Source organism: Humulus lupulus, chromosome 2 (genome assembly GCF_963169125.1).
Source record: "Humulus lupulus chromosome 2, drHumLupu1.1, whole genome shotgun sequence".
Lineage (NCBI taxonomy): Eukaryota > Viridiplantae > Streptophyta > Magnoliopsida > Rosales > Cannabaceae > Humulus > Humulus lupulus.
In genome coordinates, this window is record NC_084794.1 from 264914392 (window position 1) to 264933720 (window position 19329).

At 33.4% G+C, this 19329-nt stretch overlaps 1 protein-coding gene across 1 annotated transcript; it reads left to right on the forward strand.

The window, feature by feature from the left end:
* Positions 1-2365: 2365 nt before the first annotated feature.
* Positions 2366-4577, forward strand: LOC133819355 (acyl carrier protein 1, chloroplastic-like). The gene is made up of 4 exons (XM_062252577.1): positions 2366-2606; positions 3545-3652; positions 3768-3890; positions 4207-4577. Exons 1-4 carry the CDS (start codon positions 2541-2543, stop codon positions 4333-4335), a joined length of 426 nt encoding a protein of 141 aa, XP_062108561.1. The 5' UTR covers positions 2366-2540; the 3' UTR covers positions 4336-4577.
* Positions 4578-19329: the final 14752 nt, after the last annotated feature.

Sequence of the window (19329 nt, forward strand, 5' to 3'; positions counted from 1 at the left end):
TCGTCCAAATCATCACCTAACAGGACGGGGACAAACAGAATTACTATTTTTCTAATTTTTGGTACTTTACTCGCTAAAAAAATTGGGTCCATGTCTTGGATACTTATGCCATAAATATTCTATTTTATTTTATTGATCCATTCTAAATATAGATTTATTATTGGATAACTCTATTCTCTTTATTTAGTAAAGCTCCCATCACATTCTAAATATAGATTTATTATTGAATAACTCTATTCTCCTTCTTTATTTTGACATTTTTTTTATAAATTCTCGTTAATCACAAAACATTTCTTCGGGAGTTTTTTTTGTTTCCCTCTGTCTCACTCTATTTTATAATAGTCTATCTAAACAATAACTTATAAAAATAAAGAATATATAATTTTAGTATTTATTGTATATTATAAATCACTTCAAAATTGTTATGCTTCACTAATTTTATTTAGTAAATATTTTTTTATTAATAAAAAATTGTTAATATGTTTTAAATCTAAAATAAATTGAAATAATATATTTTAAAACATATTAATAAACTTTGTTGTAAAAAAAATTGAATAATTAGTATTTTTTTTTCTCCCAAACTTATGACATTATCAGATCGTGTCCACTAAAATATACAACCTATTAAAAACTCCCCCTAAAATATATCATTTACAGAAATTTAGTCATTCTGTTTGGTTCTGTTCCATTTTGTCATTTAAACGATGATATGACATTGTAAATTTTGATAAATTAACATTTTTGCCCCTCAAACTTTGACTAATACCAAATCGTATCCCTTTTATTAGAAAAATTAATTAAATTTTTTTAAAAAAGTTACTTTTTGTATTAGTTATTTAAAAATTAATTCAAACCTAATAAATTTAAAAAGAAAGTCAGAATAAATTTAAAATAGTAACATTAAAAAGAAAAACGTTAAATCTTTGAAAAAAATCTTAGTATTAGTTTGAATTTACAATAATTTAATTTACAAAAAATTCAAAGTTAAATGAAACTAAAACCTAAATACCAAACTAAATATACATTTTTTGTCCAACAAAAAAACTAAATATACATTCAAATTCAAATCACATTATACACTTCTCATTTTTTCTTTTAAAAAAATAAAAGAAAATAAAAATTATAAAAAAATAAAACGATTGGAGTCGTGCAAAAATTATAAGAAAATTCAAAACACGGCATGAATGAATCATTTCTTTTTTAATTTGTAGCAAAAACAAATAGGTTTCTAATATGAGTCTATTGAATTAATTAATATTTTATTTCTATATAATTTATTTATTTCATTCATATTTGATTTTTTAATATCTAGAGTGAATTTTAATTTGATATTTGATTTTTTATTTCATTTATATTTGTTAGATATTTGGTTTTTTTTTAAATGTAGAGTGTATTTTAAAGATTTTATTAGAGTTTAAATTACTTTTATTTAATTTTTTAAGATTTCAATTAATAATTGAGTTATTTTTATAAGAATTGATAAAAAATAGATTTTTATAGTTTTAAATTATTTTTTTAATAAAAGGGACACAATTTTGTAGAAATCAAAGTTCAAGGGCAAAAATGTTAAGTTTCTATACACAGGATTGACGTGACAATGTCACAACAGAGTTTAAGCGAAAAAATGGAATGTAAGCTAACAAAATGACTATGTTTCTTAAAATAGAAAAGTTCAGGGGAAATTTTTAACAGATTATATATTTTAAGGAGCATGATCTAGTAGTGTCATAAGTTCGGAGAGCAAAAATGCTAATTTGTCAAAATTAGTATAAATATACATTTTTAAACTAATTTACATTATAAAATATTAAAATCACATTGAATTGCAAGACAAACAACAAAATAATTAAATTGTATAATCCCAAAAAATATCATTTTTTACTTCTAAAATTAATATTGTTCTTATTTGATATATTAATGTATCCAACACTACATGAGTTGTTTCTCGCGATTAACTATTAAATTATGTGAGTCTTGTCATCAATTACATTCCTTACCTTAGTAACTCTAAAATTAAATGCAAATATCTAAAATCAAAAACAAAAATAATCCCAAACGAGTAGATAGTACTTACTATTCCTATTTTGGATGTTTTTTTTCTTTCTCTAATATCTATAAACTAGCATCTTCTTTTGGTAATGATATCTAGACTACAATTTAATCTTCCCATTATGTCGGTGTGGCTAGTCTAAATGTGGGTATACATAGTCTAGAATAGATAGAGTTTCTAAAACCAAACAAGGAAATGTGAAAAGGCAGGGATAAGAGTAGGCAGAGATCCAAACAAACACTCCCAATTTCGATACAAACAAAGGCTTAAAAGCCAACATCCCAACAAATCTCAACAAACAACCAAAAATGCATTTAATATTTCAAAGCAAATAAACCTCTTATTATAAACTGTCTTCTTCATCTCTCCGAAAACACTCGTTCACACTCTTCGTGCTCTCCGTCTCTCTCTCCATTTTCCTTCCTTTCTTTCTTTTTCAAATCAGACCCTTCATTCCCAGATCTCTCTCAGTCTTGATTCTTCGAAGACCATGGCCTCTATTACAGGTGCATCGGTTTCCATGACCTCTCTTTCGAGCTCTTTCAAGCCTAGCCTTGTACTACTACTGCTACTTTCTCTTACTCTTTACCATTATGTTATTTTTTCTTTACAACATGTTTTGATTAATGGGTTCTCTTTTGTTTTTAATATTATGATCTGTTGTGCTTTGTAGTTTCGTCATGTTATGCTTGCAATTCTCAAGATTTTTGGTGTTGAAGACTCTGTTTTTAGCTTTCAATTTTGTTTAAAGATTGATGTTTTTTCATATGATCATGTGGTTCCTTGCAAGTTTATTCTTTATTTTTTTGTTACTTTTAGATTCTTGGATATTATATACTATTTCTAATCATTGGTTCGGACATATGTTTCTTTTTTTATATATATAAACCAAAAGTGATCTTTTAAAAAATAAATAAAGAATAATTCTTAAGATATCCATTAATGTGTTTCGCTGCATGTTGTGTTTCTATGGTGACTTCTCTTTCAATTTTAAGCTTTTGCATGATTAATAGTCTTCCTTGGGTTTGAATCTATTGATTATCAATTTCATTTACCGTACTTTCTCTTCATTCCTATCCCTTTTGTGGAGGAAGAAGTTAGTTGTATTGTAGGAATCAAATTGATCTGATTGTTAGCATACTTGGTGCTTGTTTGTTTGGGAATCACTTTTGTTTTAAAACTATTTGGGATCACCTTCAGCAAAAATTTGAGAAGATTTCCACCTTAAAATTTCATTTTCTGCATAAGGAAAAAAAATTGAAAGCTATTTTACAGAACATTCAAGTTTCATTCTCATACCATTTCAAGCAATGCTATCATAATCATACTACCTTGAATAAGGCCAATAGATGATCTCTCACCATGTAGCATTTTGAACAAAGTTAGAAATGTAGTAGCCTAGGAGATGACTTTTCTATATAATGTTCTAACTATTTCATATCCTCTAATGCTTTATTGTGTCTAATCTTTTGTTGTTGTTGAATGTGTAAGCAGGCAATTTCCAGCAGGATTTCTAAATTGAATTCAGTTTCGTTTTCAATCAACGGATTGCGTTTCCAGTCTCTTCGGATGCAGCCTAGGCGCTTTCAAGTTTGCTGCGCAGTAAGTTTATCTGATCAAATACAAGAAAATTGATGATTAGTAGTTCTAATCAATGTTGAACTACAAGTGTTAGTTGGCATATATTTAACAATAGTTGAATTATTCTTATGGCCAGGCCAAACCAGAAACTGTGGAAAAGGTCTGTGAAGTAGTAAAGAAGCAGCTGGCTCTTTCTGATGATTCTGCTCTCACTGGTGAATCAAAGTTTGCTGCCCTTGGAGCTGATTCCCTTGACACGGTAGTTAACCAAGAATCATTCTGAGCCTGAATTTCAGTTAGTTATATAAATATTATACCATCACCATTGCTACTACTATTTAAGTTTTGCTTCCATTTGAAATTGAAAGTGCAAAGAATCAAAGTTCTTTTATAAGTTAATTGGCTGGTTGACCTCAAAATCACATGAACTATTCTAATGCCCAACATCTTCAAAACCCACTTGACATTTTTCTTTATCTCAAGTAAACTTTATGAAGTGTTATATATTTATTTGTTTTTATTAAGTAATAGTGTTTATATACTTCATATGTATATATATATATATATATAAACAGGTTGAGATTGTGATGGGACTTGAGGAGGTTTTTGGTATCACAGTGGAAGAAGAAAGTGCACAGAGTATTGCCACTGTTCAAGATGCAGCTGATCTGATTGAGAGGCTTGTTGAGAACAAAACTGCTTAAAATGTTATTTGGAAAAAGCTATTTCATTTTTCTTTGTTACTATTTTTTTTTTCTTGTGTTTTTTTTTTCTCTGAAAGTTAAGCTTCTAAATGGATTTACTAGTCCAGTAGTGGTAGTCTCGAATAACTTCATGAACTCTTATTAGTGTCTTTTATTTTATGTTACAAAGTTTTCTTGTATTTGCATATTTATTTAGTGGTAAGTGAATAATTTAGAATCGACAATTGTGTTTGTGTCAGAAAGATACTTGTTCTTGCTCTATTTTAGTCATATTGTTATCCTTGTCACCCTCATTGAATTTCAATCTACATATTTATAATTTTTGTTGGATCTTGGAGTAATAACAAAGAAAGTCTCTTGTGATTTTTTTTTAGTTAGAAAATTCTCTAACCAGGTCAAAATATGATGGAAGTTAAATAAAAATGACAAATATACATTTACTCAAAAATTTAATACAAATTTGAGTGATGATTAAAATAACATAACTGTTTGATTTTATTTAACTATTAAAAAAAATATTTAGGATTGAGACAGTATTCGACAAGGGTATTATTATTTTTTTACTCAAATTAATATTTAAAATGAACTTTTTCTATTTTAAAACTTTAGTTCAAATAAATGGGATGATTTTGTTATTACAGCTAGGAGTTTTTTTTTGGTCGCAATGAAAATATATATCCATTGAAAAAAGTTTATAATATCATATAGTCTATTACACTAAAAAGCTTGAAGAAGAAAAGTAGGGTAATCTTATACCCATACAAATTCGTCGTCCACCCTAAGAGGATGCATTGTCAATCCATGTGCAGCCAGGAAAATTTGACATATCTTTTAACAAATAACCTAATTCATTGCAGTAAGAGAATCTTTTCGAAAAGGCGGTCACGATGCTAAACAATCTAATTCAACAAAACTCAAAGGAAGACCTAGCATTAGGCTCCAATCCAGTGCTACCATTAAAGCTACACATTCTGCCTAGGTCACTATAAAGCAACCTACAAAACAAATAATATACATAATACAATATTAGAATAAAATTAGAGAAAAAAGAAAAGAGAAAAAAATAAATATAAATTAAGTCTAACTATTACTCACAACCTGAAGGGATGTTATTCAGAATTCAAATGGAGATGTCATGGCTTATCTCTCCAAATCACTCATAGGTAATATATTTTATATATAGTTTTCTCCAACCTGAAGGGATGTTAATCCCTCCAGGTTGGAGAAAACTATATATAAAATATATTACCTATGAGTGATTTGGAGAGATAAGCCATGACATCTCCATTTGAATTCTGAATAATCGTTCCATTGCCTATAGTAATAGAACCAACATCGACATTTAGTTTATTGTGGTTGACTAAAGGAGAACTCCAATAATTTGTAAATTGACAAGTTGAATGTGCCGTATGTATCTTTGAGTGCCAAACTTGATTATACTAGGCAAATAATGATCTAATCCGTGAAACCATAATCCTAGGAGATTGGGCAGCTCGACCGTGAGTAACATTGTTTCTCTCTCCCCACACATACCAAGCTGACAGAAGAAATAATTCAAATTCGGATTGTTGAAACACCTCAGGTGCTTTTAAAATGACTTGTTGAAATGAGATATTAGCATGAGTTGTATGGATAAGATCAAATTCTAATAATTTTCATAATTTCTAATACGAAAAACACCAAAAAACCGCATGGCTAATAATATCTTGAGAATAACCACAAAAAGGGCAACTTGCAGTTTGGATCACCTTTCGTCTACAAAGACCAGCATAGGTAGGTAGAATTTCATGAAATCCTATCCAGAAAAAATGTAAAATCTTCTTTGGTAAGTGTAGTTGCCAAAATTTCTTCCACCAAATTGAGAAAATTGCTTTAGACGGAGAAAGAGAGGAAGAAGCTAAGTTTGTAGCCACCTTGTATCCACTTTTTACTGAATATTGACCATCATTTGTAAAATTCCATAACTAACTATCAGAATTTAAACTTAGTCAGAGGAATGGAGAGAATATATTCTTGATTAGCAACATTAAAAATATATTTGACAAAGGACATATTCCATTAAGCTCTGTCCTCTAGAATAAGTTGTTTAACCAATATATTCGAATTTGACACATCCCTAGAGGAGGGCAAAGAGGACGAAGGACGAGGCATCCAAGGGTCTTTAAACGCAAGTATATTTTCATTATTCCTTACTCGGCAGCATAAATCTTGTGAGAGAAGAGTGCTTCCACAAATAATACTACGCCAAACATAACTAGGAGTACGTCCAACTGTATGCACATGTAGTAAAAAGACATATATTAGAGAATTATTAAAGTAATAAGTTGAAAATACAAAACCTTTATACTTAAATAGTTATCTATAAGCAAAACAATATTTAATTAACCATAATTACCTCATTTATAAATCCATCTACCGATTAGAAGAAAGGTAGAGCTACACAACTATGGAAATTGGGTAGAGAAATAAGTAAGAAGTTCAAAATGAATGAAAGTATACTTATATAGATATGCATATTTGAATATTGAAAAGAGTAACATAAATGTAACAATTAGGTTTGAAATAAGTTGGAACCACATTCACTTTGGTTATTGAATATCCGTATTTTATAACTACCAACTTATTAATTAATTAATTAATTAAATGCGGAATAATTAAGTTGGTACTGAAACAGATTCTTTGTAACTACAGACCAAGGTTCTGTAACTACATACCAGAAAACCAGAAAAGAACTCAACTGCAGAAAATAAAAACACACAAAGTTTTTATACGTGGTATCAGCAATCCTTGCAGATTGCTACTAGTCCACGGGGCCACGCCCAGAGATAAGATTCATTAGTAAGATCTCAAAAAGACAATTTTTTTTACTTATGCTTAAATAGACTCCCTCTTATTATATGCCGCAAGCTTGATGTATTCCACCTTGACAAATGAACCTTGCTGAACCTTCAAGAATACAAACTCCCTTCGATCTGCTTGAAGTGTGCTTGCTTCCTCCCGAAGCAAGACTTGAACCACCTTCTCCCGAAGACTTGAAGAACCTTCTCCCGAAGGTTTGCACTTTGTTCTCCTCCTTTGTAGAACTGTTTGAAGACTCAAAACAATTATAAGGACACTGAAAAATAGAGATATAGTCGAACTCACTCACCTCTACAAAACAAAGACTCTCTTTTACAAATAAGAATGAAATACGAAAAGAGGTAACTAAAACCTAGAAGTCAATATGAGTATTTATAGTCATTATACTCATATTGGGAAGCTAATACACGGTCTAAACCAACCTAAGCCCACAAGGAAACTTTCCTAAAAGAATTCTTCAATTTGACAGGATTTCCTGATTCTGTAGCTACAGAATCGTGAGTTATATATGGTAACAATCCATCCTTTGATGAAGGAATCAAGGCTTCCCTTTTATAACCTGATCATGCAATAAAACTCAATTATATGGTCAGATACAATGAGGTAATCGGCTGGAAAAGACAGCTCAAAAAGATTTGATTTTATAATAATAAAGACACTATTTTTGGCAAACTTTCCTAATATAGAAAAGTTTGTCATCAATTATACTTTTATTGTTTAAAACAAATAAAACATCTATCAAAAATATATATTTATATACAGTCGAATATAATAAGAAAATACAAAATATTTTTGTCAAATGAAATATGCCAAAAATGGAATTAACAATCTCCCCCTTTGGCACTTTGATTGACAAAATATTTTGAAGAAAACAAACAAGGATGAATCTGCAAAACAAAGTGTTAGAACAAAAAATGAGAGTATAAAAATACTCCCCTGCATGAAAGCTTGTTAACACATATAAAAAAAAACATGATAACTTTTTAAATGGAAAAATTTCAACGAAACCACAAGCAAACAACTCCCCCTAAAAATAGGGTCCAGAGTTGTAATCCAAAAAATAATACTACTCCCCCTTTTTTTCTATCAAAAGAGCCAAAAACTACAAAAGACAAAAAAAAATGACATTATTTGTTCCCAAATAAGATCAGCCAAATCAACTTGAGCACCACTAGTGATTTTGTATAATAGAAAAGCAAGATCATTAGAAACATTTACCTAATTGGAGCAAGGATACCAATTGGACAAGGCAAACCTCATAAGCACTGCATGTTGATAAGTGAGTTGAGAGATGTGCATAGCATCGGTGAGCTCGACATCTTTGTCTCCAGTGAGATCAGAAAATACTTCATGACGATCAAACATGACATCAGATGGCTCCACCCCTGATTGGTAATTGAAGAGCTTCAGCCACATCATTCACTGTAAAGGAATAATACTAACCACGCACATACACTTTGCCAAACATGAAGAAGTTTTCATCAAGGCACTCATCGGTGATGTTGGCATAGAATTCCTTCACAACTCGATCCACATAGCCAGTAAAACCAATCAAAGTGTCCATCCACTGCCTTTCTTTTAACAAAATAACAACTCCAAACGGCGTATGAGCAAGCACATTATAATTCTTTTCAACAATAAAGTTTCTTGCCTCATAAAATTTCATCTCTCTCTCATGATCATTATAGCAATAATAATGTGAATGAGGTTTGAAGTTTTCAAGAGAGATACCAGATGGCCTTTTCCTTTTTAGAGGAGGAGCAAACTTTGGAGGAGCCAAGGGATGTTTTCATTTGCTTTTGTCTTGAGCAGCAAGTTTCGAAACAGCAGCAACATGTTCTGTAACAACAGGTCCCAAAGATTGTTCTTTTTCTTGAAATTCTACACTAGGATCAAACTCAGCCTCTGATTCTTGTTCCAAATTCTCAGTTTCTTCTTCTGAATCAGATTCTGAAGAAGATGCAGAACGGGGGTGATTTTTGAAAATTTTCACCCGAGAAGAAGAACCAACTTCCTTGGCTTTGGGAACACCATGAGGACGAAGCACCTCAATTTGCTTTGGAGTGGAGGTCCGAGAACATGTTCAAGAACTCACCATTGGCACAGGAACAATGGCCCTTTCAGAGTTTGTTCATGAGGAACCACCCTTTTGAGAGGAAGAAGACTTAGACAAGGATTTTTCAGATGAAAGGATTTCATCACGACCACTGAGACCAGGGGTGGATGAGGCGATTGGAGAAGCTATCACAGGTGGGGAATTCGGAGTGAATGTATTCTTTCTCGCCTGGGATTTTAATTTCCCATAATGTTTTGCATGAGCAGAAGCCTGCGCTGGAGCTTCGGTTGGTGGAGCAGGAGCAGTCAGAGGAGAAGCTGGGACAAACGGGGAACCAAGAACAGGCCTCTTCAAACCACCTCGGGTATTCTTGGTTTTTTACATTGAAAAGCTTGAAACTTTGAAAACCGTAGAGAGAAACTCACACATGCAGAGAGAAAATTAAAAAGAAAAAAAACTGAAGAGAGTGCGAGTGAGAGGATTAGATCGTGGGTTAGGGTAAATATAAAGAGATGGAATAGAAAGAGAAAGTGGGAAGTTACCTAAACCTAATTTTCAATTAATGCAATAACTCTCACAATATCATAAAATAAAAAGTAACATTTCCTTTCCTTTGACTTACCCTAAAAGAATAAAAGGGAAACAAACACTATAATTTTTCAATTAAATCAATAGTTTCCAAAAAGAGACCAATTCCATGAAAATAGGACACCCCAAATCAAATCAAATCCCCCCCCCCCCCCCCCCCCCCCAATTTTTAAGGATTTTTTCAATGTATGCATATATTTTTTTATTAGAAAAAAAAAAGACAAAACACCAAAAAACACAAGTCAAACAATCACCACTTTAGAGCAAAATTTTTTGTCTAATAATATAATTAAAACAAGACAAAGAAACAAATATTTTTAGTTAAGCTCAACATGAAAATCGTTCACAAATTATTTATTTATTTTTTAAAAAAAAAACAAAATAAATCAAACCTTGATATTTTTGCCAACAATATGAAACACCATGTTTGCTTTGCCTTTGTTCCTGATAAAAAAATCAAACTCGAAAGAATGCACAGATATTATTTTACCAAGCTAATTTCTTATTGCCATAAGACCATACAAGTTACGCAGGAAAGGAATTTACTCAGTCACCAAAAATATTTTAAGAAATTCAATCAGTATGTAACAGCTTTTTTTAACCATTTTTTATAATTCAATTGTTTTTTTTCGAAAAAAAATGTGTAAAGCATTTGTGTGTGAAAGTGTAAGCATGGAACAATGCCCAATTTGTCAAATAGACTTTTTCTGAGTATTTGTAACCAAAGGAGATGTTGTCACACTACCTCATGGTAGCCATTTTCAATGGTAACGTATCATCTACATAACTCCTAATTACATAGTGCCAACTTGCTCAATGACGGCTTTCACACATTGGGATAGGTAGCTCTATTTTCCAATGGAGCTTGAACACACATTTTTTTTTTAAATGGTAGCACACACATAACACTGATTGAATGATCCAAATATTTCTAGGAGGAGTGAAAATATTTTCCTGAACTAAACCTGTATGAAAACATTGCACCAAAAAATAAGCAATAAAAACAATAATAAGCAATTCTCTTGAGTTTGAAACTTTCTTCTGGAACAAAAACAAAAACAACAACATTATGTACATCAAGTCAAAGCAAAATATCAAGATCCATAAAGAACAAAAAATTAAATGGTACAAACCCCTAAGGATATCCTTAGAGAAATAAAGCGGACCAAATTAAGAGCTTTAGTAAAAATATCTACTATTTGTTTGCTTGTTTCAACATATTCTAAGACAATAATTTTATTTTCTACAAGCTCTCTAATAGTGTGATGATGAATGTCTATGTGCTTAGTGCGAAAGTGTTGAACAAGACTTTTTGAAATATTTATAGCACTAGTGTTATCACAGAAAATGGTTAAATTTTTCAAATCAAACCCATAATCTTCCATCATTTGTTTCATCCATAACAATTATGTTGACGGTGAAATCTCGTCAACGAAATTAGATCGGAAAACTCAAAGGTAAACAAGGTGATGATTAAATGAGAACTTAGAATGGACTTATAGAAGAATAAACACAGATCAACAATGGAGTAAAAACTGTATATTGCTTAATAGCTTCAACTTACAATGAATTTTCCAACCCCTTTCCATGTGGAATTGGGGTTCATTATATAGTGGGCTCTAATGGCCCTAGATACATTGTGGTCCAGGGGACCAGGTTGTACATAAGTACACTGTCAGGAGAGTGGTTTCAGAGGTGGTGTTGTTGGTACAAGTACATGGTCAGGTACCATGAGGATGTCTCCACTACTCGACCGTACGACTGTCAGAGGAGTGGTGCAGGTGGTAGTGGTGTCGACTCTGACATCTGGTTGGAAGCATGCAGGCCAGGCCTTCTCTCCCAGTGCTCCAACTACTTGTCTTGCATGAGTGCCATGGTCAGGCGTACGGGGTCTTAAAAGCTGCACCCCGTACAAGATTGTACCAACATGACCTTTCTGAGACATACTTGGGCTTTCACTTCTAGATGGTGGGGTTTCCACAGGTCTCCATAGGAGGTGCATCTCGAGGTGAAGGGTGCGAGATGCTCCCCCGCGAGGCCCTCATGGCGTAGCCGAGGCGAGGTACACGTGGCCCTTGGGCGAGGCCACAAGGCACGCGTGGCCCTTGGGCGAGGCCCTTGGGGGCGAAGCCACCCTACGCATGCATGATCCTTGGGCGAGGCCCTTGAGGACGAGGCTACTAGGCACGCATGGCCCTTGGGCGAGGCCACTAGGCACGCGTGGCCCTTGGGCGAGGCCCTTGGGGGCGAGGCCACCCTACGCGCGGATCTGATGGTGTCGCACGACCAACGCGAGCGGATCCTGGTGGTGTCGCACGGCCAGCGCGCGCGGATCCTGGTGGTGTTGCGCGGTCAGCGCGCGTGGATCCTAGTGGTGTCGTGCAGCCAGCGCGCGCAAGCCCTTGGTGGCACGCGAGGCCGTGGTGCGGGGGCACGCGAGGCCGTGTCATGCAGGGGCGCGAGATGGGGCCCTTAAACAGTTGGTGCGATATGCCCGTAGCATATCGGGCGTACCCACGAGGCGTTTATGGGAGCTTATCACGCGCTTTTGGCCTTTTTTATAACTGTTGAATTTCGAGCATCCACATTTCTCATGAGACAATCTCCTGTAGTCAAAAAGACCTATAGGCTCGAGTGCAATTGCATGATTAAGTGACCTTTATCCCTCTGTTCCAACCAGGGACTAGAGATTTTTTATTTGGTGGATTTTTGGCATCCACAAATTGGTTACAATAGCTACCTACATCAATGTACTCAGCCTTTGTAGTTGACAGAGAGATACAGTTTTGCTTCTTACTGTGCCACAAAACGAGATTGTTTCCAAGATAGAAACATCCACCACTAGTACTTTTTCTATCATTTGCATTTCCTGCCAAATCAGCATCACTAAAGCACACCAAATTAGAGTTAGTGTCTTTTGAAAACCAAATCCCAAAATCAACAGTGCTATTGACATAGCGAATGATTTTTTCCACAGCAGAAATATGAGATTCCATGGGATTTCCCTAATAACGAGCACAAGCACCAACACTATAACAGATATCAAGACGACTAGCAGTAAGATACAGTAAACTACCAATCATGCTTCGGTACAAAGTAGGATCTACCTTCACTCCTTGTTCATCTTTGGATAATTTCAAAGTTGTGCTCATAGGAGTATTAGTATGTTTGGCGTTTTCAAGCCCAAACTTCTTCACCAAGCTTTTTGCATACTTACTTTGTGAAACAAATGTGCCATCATCAGATTGTTTCACCTGAAGACCCAAAAAATAGGTGAGTTCACCTACCATGCTCATTTCAAATTCTTGTTGCATTTGTTGGACAAATACCTGCACTTCAGAGTTAGAAGTAGATCCAAACACAATATCATCAACATATATTTGAGCAACAATAACATCAGATTTAATGTTTTTGATAAACAGTGTTTTATCTACATTTCCCCTTCTATAACCATGAGAGATTAAAAACTTAGTTAGACGTTCATACAAAGCATGAGGGGCTTGTTTCAAACCATATAACGCCTTGTCTAACCTATAAACATGATCAGGAAAATGTGGATCCTCAAATCCTTTGGGTTGCTCAACAAAAGCTTCTTCTTTCAAAAAAAACCATTCAAAAAAGCAAATTTAACATCCATTTGGTACAATTTAAACTCAATAATACAAGCAATGGAAAGAAGTAACCTGATGGACTCAAGTCTTGCTACTGGAGCAAAAGTTTCATCAAAATCAATACCCTTAACTTGAGTGTAACCTTGGGCAACCAATCTTGCCTTGTTTCGAATGATGGTACCAAACTCATCACTTTTGTGTTTGAAAATCCACTTTGTTCCTATGACATTAGCACAAGTCGATCTAGGAACAAGTATCCATACTTTATTGCGAATGAATTGATCCAGCTCTTCTTGCATTGCATGAATCCATGCTTCATCCATCAAGGCTTCCTTCACATTTTTAGGCTCTAAAGAAGAGACAAAACACACAAATTGAATCAGATTATCATACCTTCTTCTAGTAACCATGCTCTCATCCATGTCCCAAGTATGAGATCGGCAGGATGATTCTTCTTGACTCTAGAGGATGATTCTCTTTGAATTGGATCAGTGATTATGTTTGGTGGTTGCTCAGTTTCTTTCTCCGTTGAAATTTCTGGATAATCATCAGTTGTAGCTACAGAATCTTGAGGTGTAGCCTCAGACGAAGATTCTGTGATTGCAGCCATATCGTCTGCCAGTTCAGGAGACTTTTCCAGCAAACTTTCAATCTGTTTTTCTGTGGAAAACTCAGAGAAATCTTTTAGATCATCAACAATAAAATTAGCAGATTCCATCACACTTTGGGTTCTCATATTATAAACACGATAAGCCCTACTGTTAATATAATATCCTATAAACACACCGACATCACTTTTTGCATCAAATTTACCAGTATGATCATGATCCCTCAAAATATAACAAGCACTGCCAAAAACATGAAAATGACTCACATTTGGTTTCTTACCTTTCGAGATCTCATAAGGAGTCTTATAAGTACCTAGTCGCAAAAACACCATGTTGACGGTGTAGCAAGCAGTGTTAATTGCTTCAGCCCATAGACGCTTGGTAAGTTTCTTGCTGTTTAACATTACCCTAGCCATCTCTGTCAGAGTTCGGTTCTTTCTTTCAACGACTCCATTTTGTTGAGGAGTTTTAGGAGCAGAAAATTCATGAGAAATCCCTTTAGATTTACAAAACTCATCATAAACAGTATTTTTAATGATCACTCCTAATCCGAACAATCTTTCCAATATTACAATCTTTTTCCACACACAATTTCAAACAAAGAGATTTAAAAGCATCAAAAGTATCAGATTTTTCTCTCAAAAAATCTACCCATGAAAATCGAGAGAAATCATCAACACACACAAAAAATGTATCTCTTACCATTCAAGCTTTCAATCTGAATTGGACCCATTAGATCCATATGAAGAAGTTCACGAACTTTGGAAGTATTCACATCAAGAATACTTTTGTGAGAAATTTTCAGTTGCTTACCAAGTTGACATGGTTCGCATTTTCCCACAGATTCTTTACCCAGTTTGGGTAATCCTTGAAAAATTCCTGCATTTGACAGTTTTTTCAAAATTTTGAAACTAATGTGTCCAAGCTTTTCATGCCATAAATCAGTATAGTTATCTATGGTAGAGTGACAAGCAACATAGGTAGTGAGAGTGTAACAATTATCATTAGATCTAAACCCTTGCAAAATAATTTCATCTTGGTCATTAACAACATAGCAACGATTACTATCAAAATTAACAGTGTAACCCTGATCACAAATTTGACTAACACTAAGAAGATTAACTCTTAGTCCTTCAACCAACATTACATTCTTAAGCCTGGGTAGACCTTCAAAATTAAGAGCTCCCATCCCTATGACATTTCCAGCTAGACCATTACCAAAAGTAACCTCTCCACATTGCATTGGTCTAATGTTGACAGGAAAGTCTTTATCACCTGTCATGTGCCTAGAACAATCACTATCAAAATACCACATTTGAGAAACATCAGTTTTAAAACAAGAGATACCAGCAAGCCATTTATTTTTGACAACCCATTTTTGTTTTTGAAAAACATGTTTATTTTGAAACACTTTAAAATTATCAAAAAAATTAGAACTAAACATGTTTTGCAAAGTAAGACATTTAGGTCGAATGTGACCTTTTACTCCACAAAAATGACAAGAGGGAATGAAACGTTTCTTTTCCCCATGAGAATTTTAAGGTTTACCTGACTGCTTCATTTCTGTAGAAACCATTCGTTCAGCTGTAAAAACATAACCTTGCAAAGTTGAATCAAAATATCCAGAAGACATATTTTCAGATTTAACAAATTTAGTATTCATTTTCGATTGAGTTTCAACAAAACCCAATCCAACATGACTCAGTTGACCTGAATTCTGAACCTCCTCAAAAATGTTAGAACCTAGATTTAGCATTTTAACATTTCTTTTCAATTTGTCAAGTTCTTTTGTCAAAAGTACAATTTCAGAATTTTTTGAACACAACTCAAATTCGCAACATTTATTCTTTTCTTCAAGATCTTTGATGTTGTGAGACAATTCTTTATTCATTTTAACCAAGATTTTCAATGTAAACCTGTAACCACTTACCATACATTGTATGATTCAGCCAAAGATTCTTCATTTAGTTCTGACTCGTCTGAATCAAAGTCAATTTCCTTTTTATCGACATCAGTCAAGGTATTGTTTAAACACATAATTTTTCCTCTTTCCTGAAAAGCACTTGACAAAACACTGGTTAAGGAAATTTTCTCATTATCCTCTTCACTACTTTCAGAATCGTCATCACTCCAAGTAACATTAAAACCTTTTTTATTATTTTTGAATGTGTTGGCACTTTCAGATTGAATATGACCATAACCTTCACATTCCCGACATTGAATACCCTTTTTATTGTTAGAAACAAAAGGTTTAGAGTTTTTTTAAAAATCTTTTTATTTCCAACCTTTTTCATGAACTTTTGAAAATTTCTTGCTAACAATGCCATTTCATCATCATAAACATCTTTTTCAGAAACTTTAAATGCAATACCTTTGCTTTTTTCAATTGAAGGATTAAGATTAACCTTTTGCTTTATTTGTTGATTTAGCTCAAATGTTCTTAATGAACCCATAAGCTCCTCAACCTTCATTTTGCCAAAATCCTTAGTCTCATGTATTACTAGCAATTTCGTGTCAAGCCTGTCTGGAAGCACACGAACTATTTTTCAAACCAACACAGATTCATCTAATTTTTCTCCCAAGGCAAAAAACTCATTAGGAATATCAGAAAACTTTTTATAAAACTTAGATAAAGTTTCAGTTTCCAACATTCTTAATTCATCAAATCTAGTTTGCAACATGGTAAAATGTGATCTCTTTACATCAGCGGTACCTTCAAACTGAGTTTGAAGGATTTTCCACGCCTCCTTTGTAGATTCACAAAATGATATCAATTTTATAAAGCCTTCACCAACACCATTAAAAATTTCATGCAAAGCTTCATTATTATAACCAGATAATTTTTCATCTTCAATGGACCACTCAAGTTCAGATTTTACCTTTGAATTACCTTTATCATCTTTTTCAATTGGTGGAGTCCAACCTGAGAGTATAGATCTCCAAGCCCTCTCATCTTGTGACTTGATGAATGCCCTCATCCTGACTTTCCAGTATGGATAATTAGTATCATTCAATAGTGGTAGCCGAGTGATGGAGTTTCCTTCTGCAAAGAACGACATCTCACACAAAATAAATTAAACGGAATAATATAACCTCAAGATCTCACTAAGAGTTTAGTGACTTGCTCTGATGCCAATTGAAATTTCGTATTTTATAATTACCAACTTATTATTTAATTAATCAATTAATTAAATGCGGAATAATTAAGTTGGTACTGAAACAGATACTCTGTAGCTACAGACCAAGGTTTTGTAACTACATACCAGAAAACCAAAAAAGAACTAAAGTGCATAAAATAAAAACACACAAGGTTTTTATACGTGGTATCAACAATCCTTGCAGATTGCTACTAGTCCACGGGGCCATGCTTAGAGATAAGATTCGTTAGTAAGATCTCAAAAATACAAAGTTTTTGACTTATGCATAAATAGACTCCCTCTTATTATATGTCGCAAGCTTGATGTATTCCACCTTGACAAATGAACCTTGCTGAACCTTCAAGAATACGAACTCCCTTCAATCTGCTTGAAGTGTGCTTGCTTCCTCCCGAAGCAAGACTTGAACCACCTTCTCCCGAAGGCTTGAAGAACCTTATCCCGAAGGTTTTCACTTTGTTCTCCTCCTTTGTATAACTATTTGAAGACTCAAAACAATTACGAGGACACTGAAAAATAGAGATAGAGTCGAACTCACTCACCTCTACAAAACAAAGACTCTCTTTTACAAATAAGAATGAAATACGAAAAGAGGTAACTAAAACCTAGCAGTCAATATGAGTATTTATAGTCATTATACTCGTATTGGGAAGCTAAGACACGGTCTAAATCGACCTAAGCCCACAAGGAAACTTTCCTAAAAGAATTCTTCAATTTGACAAGATTTCTTGATTCTGTAGCTACAGAATCATGAGCTATATATGGTAACAATCCATCCTTTGATGAAGGAATCAAGGCTTCCCTTTTATAACCTATCATGCAATAAAACTCAATTATATGGCCAGATTCAATGAGGTAATTGGCTGGAAAAGACAACTAAAAAAGATTTGATTTTATAATAATAAAGACACATTATTTTTGGCAAACTTTCCTAATATAGAAAAATTTGTCATCAATTATACATTTATTATTTAAAACATATATCAACAATATATATTTATATACAACTGAATATAATAAGAAAATACAAAATATTTTTGTCAAATTAAATATGCCGAAAATAGAATTAACAGTTATAAATGTTAAATTGTACATAAAACAAAATGTAATATCATATATAAATATAATCACCACATGCATAAAGACATCCACCAATTAGAGGAAAGGAAGGGCAATAAATCTATGACAATTAGGTAGAGAAGCAAGTTAAGAAGTCTAAACAGATAGAGAGAATACTTAATTAGATATACAGATTGAATAACAAGCAGGTTTGTAAGAAGTCTTTTATAATCTACGAGTACTCAAAATTTATTTAAAGGGAAACAAAATTGAATTCACTACTTAGGAAGACTCAATTTCAATCTAGATTACATACTAGACTAATAGAATGGTGAAATAGTTTAAAATATAGAGGAAATAATGTCATACCCAAAGCCTTAAAAAAAATCATGGCGAAAATATTTCGCTTGAAATACCAATGACGAGAGTGAGTTGGGGCAAGAAAGAATGTGCCATGCTTGTGCAGCAACAACACTTGATTATGATGTACAAAGAAACGAAATCCTAACCCTCCTTGATATTTTGGAAAACATAATTTTGCTCATTCCAACCAATGAATTTTTCGTGTCTAGCCAGAGCAATTCCACCAATAGTGAGCCATCATTGATTCCAAATCATCGCAAAAAATAATCGGGAGTTGGAAACATGACATTACATAAGTAGGTATTGCTTGGAAAACTGCTTTAAGAAGAATTTCTCGTCCACCAAAAGAAAATAATTCGAAATTCCATGAGTTAAGCTTTGTCCAAACTTTTTTTTTTAATACTAGCGAATAGTTGCTGCTTATTTCTTCCACCTAACATGGGTAGTCCTAAATATTTTTCTATGTTTAGAGCTAGTGGCATATGGAAAGTTGATACATAGAGTGTTTGTGTTGAGATTGGTTAAATATAATGGTTAAGTTGTTTGCACGTTGAGGTGCAAAACACTTAACGATTTTCACTTAAAGAGAAGTAAAAACATGAGATTATGTAGAATGCATTTAAAAGTGACTTTTATTGGTCTCAAGTGATACAATGAGGTATCCAAACATTCCCAAAAAATTTGGTAGCATTTGG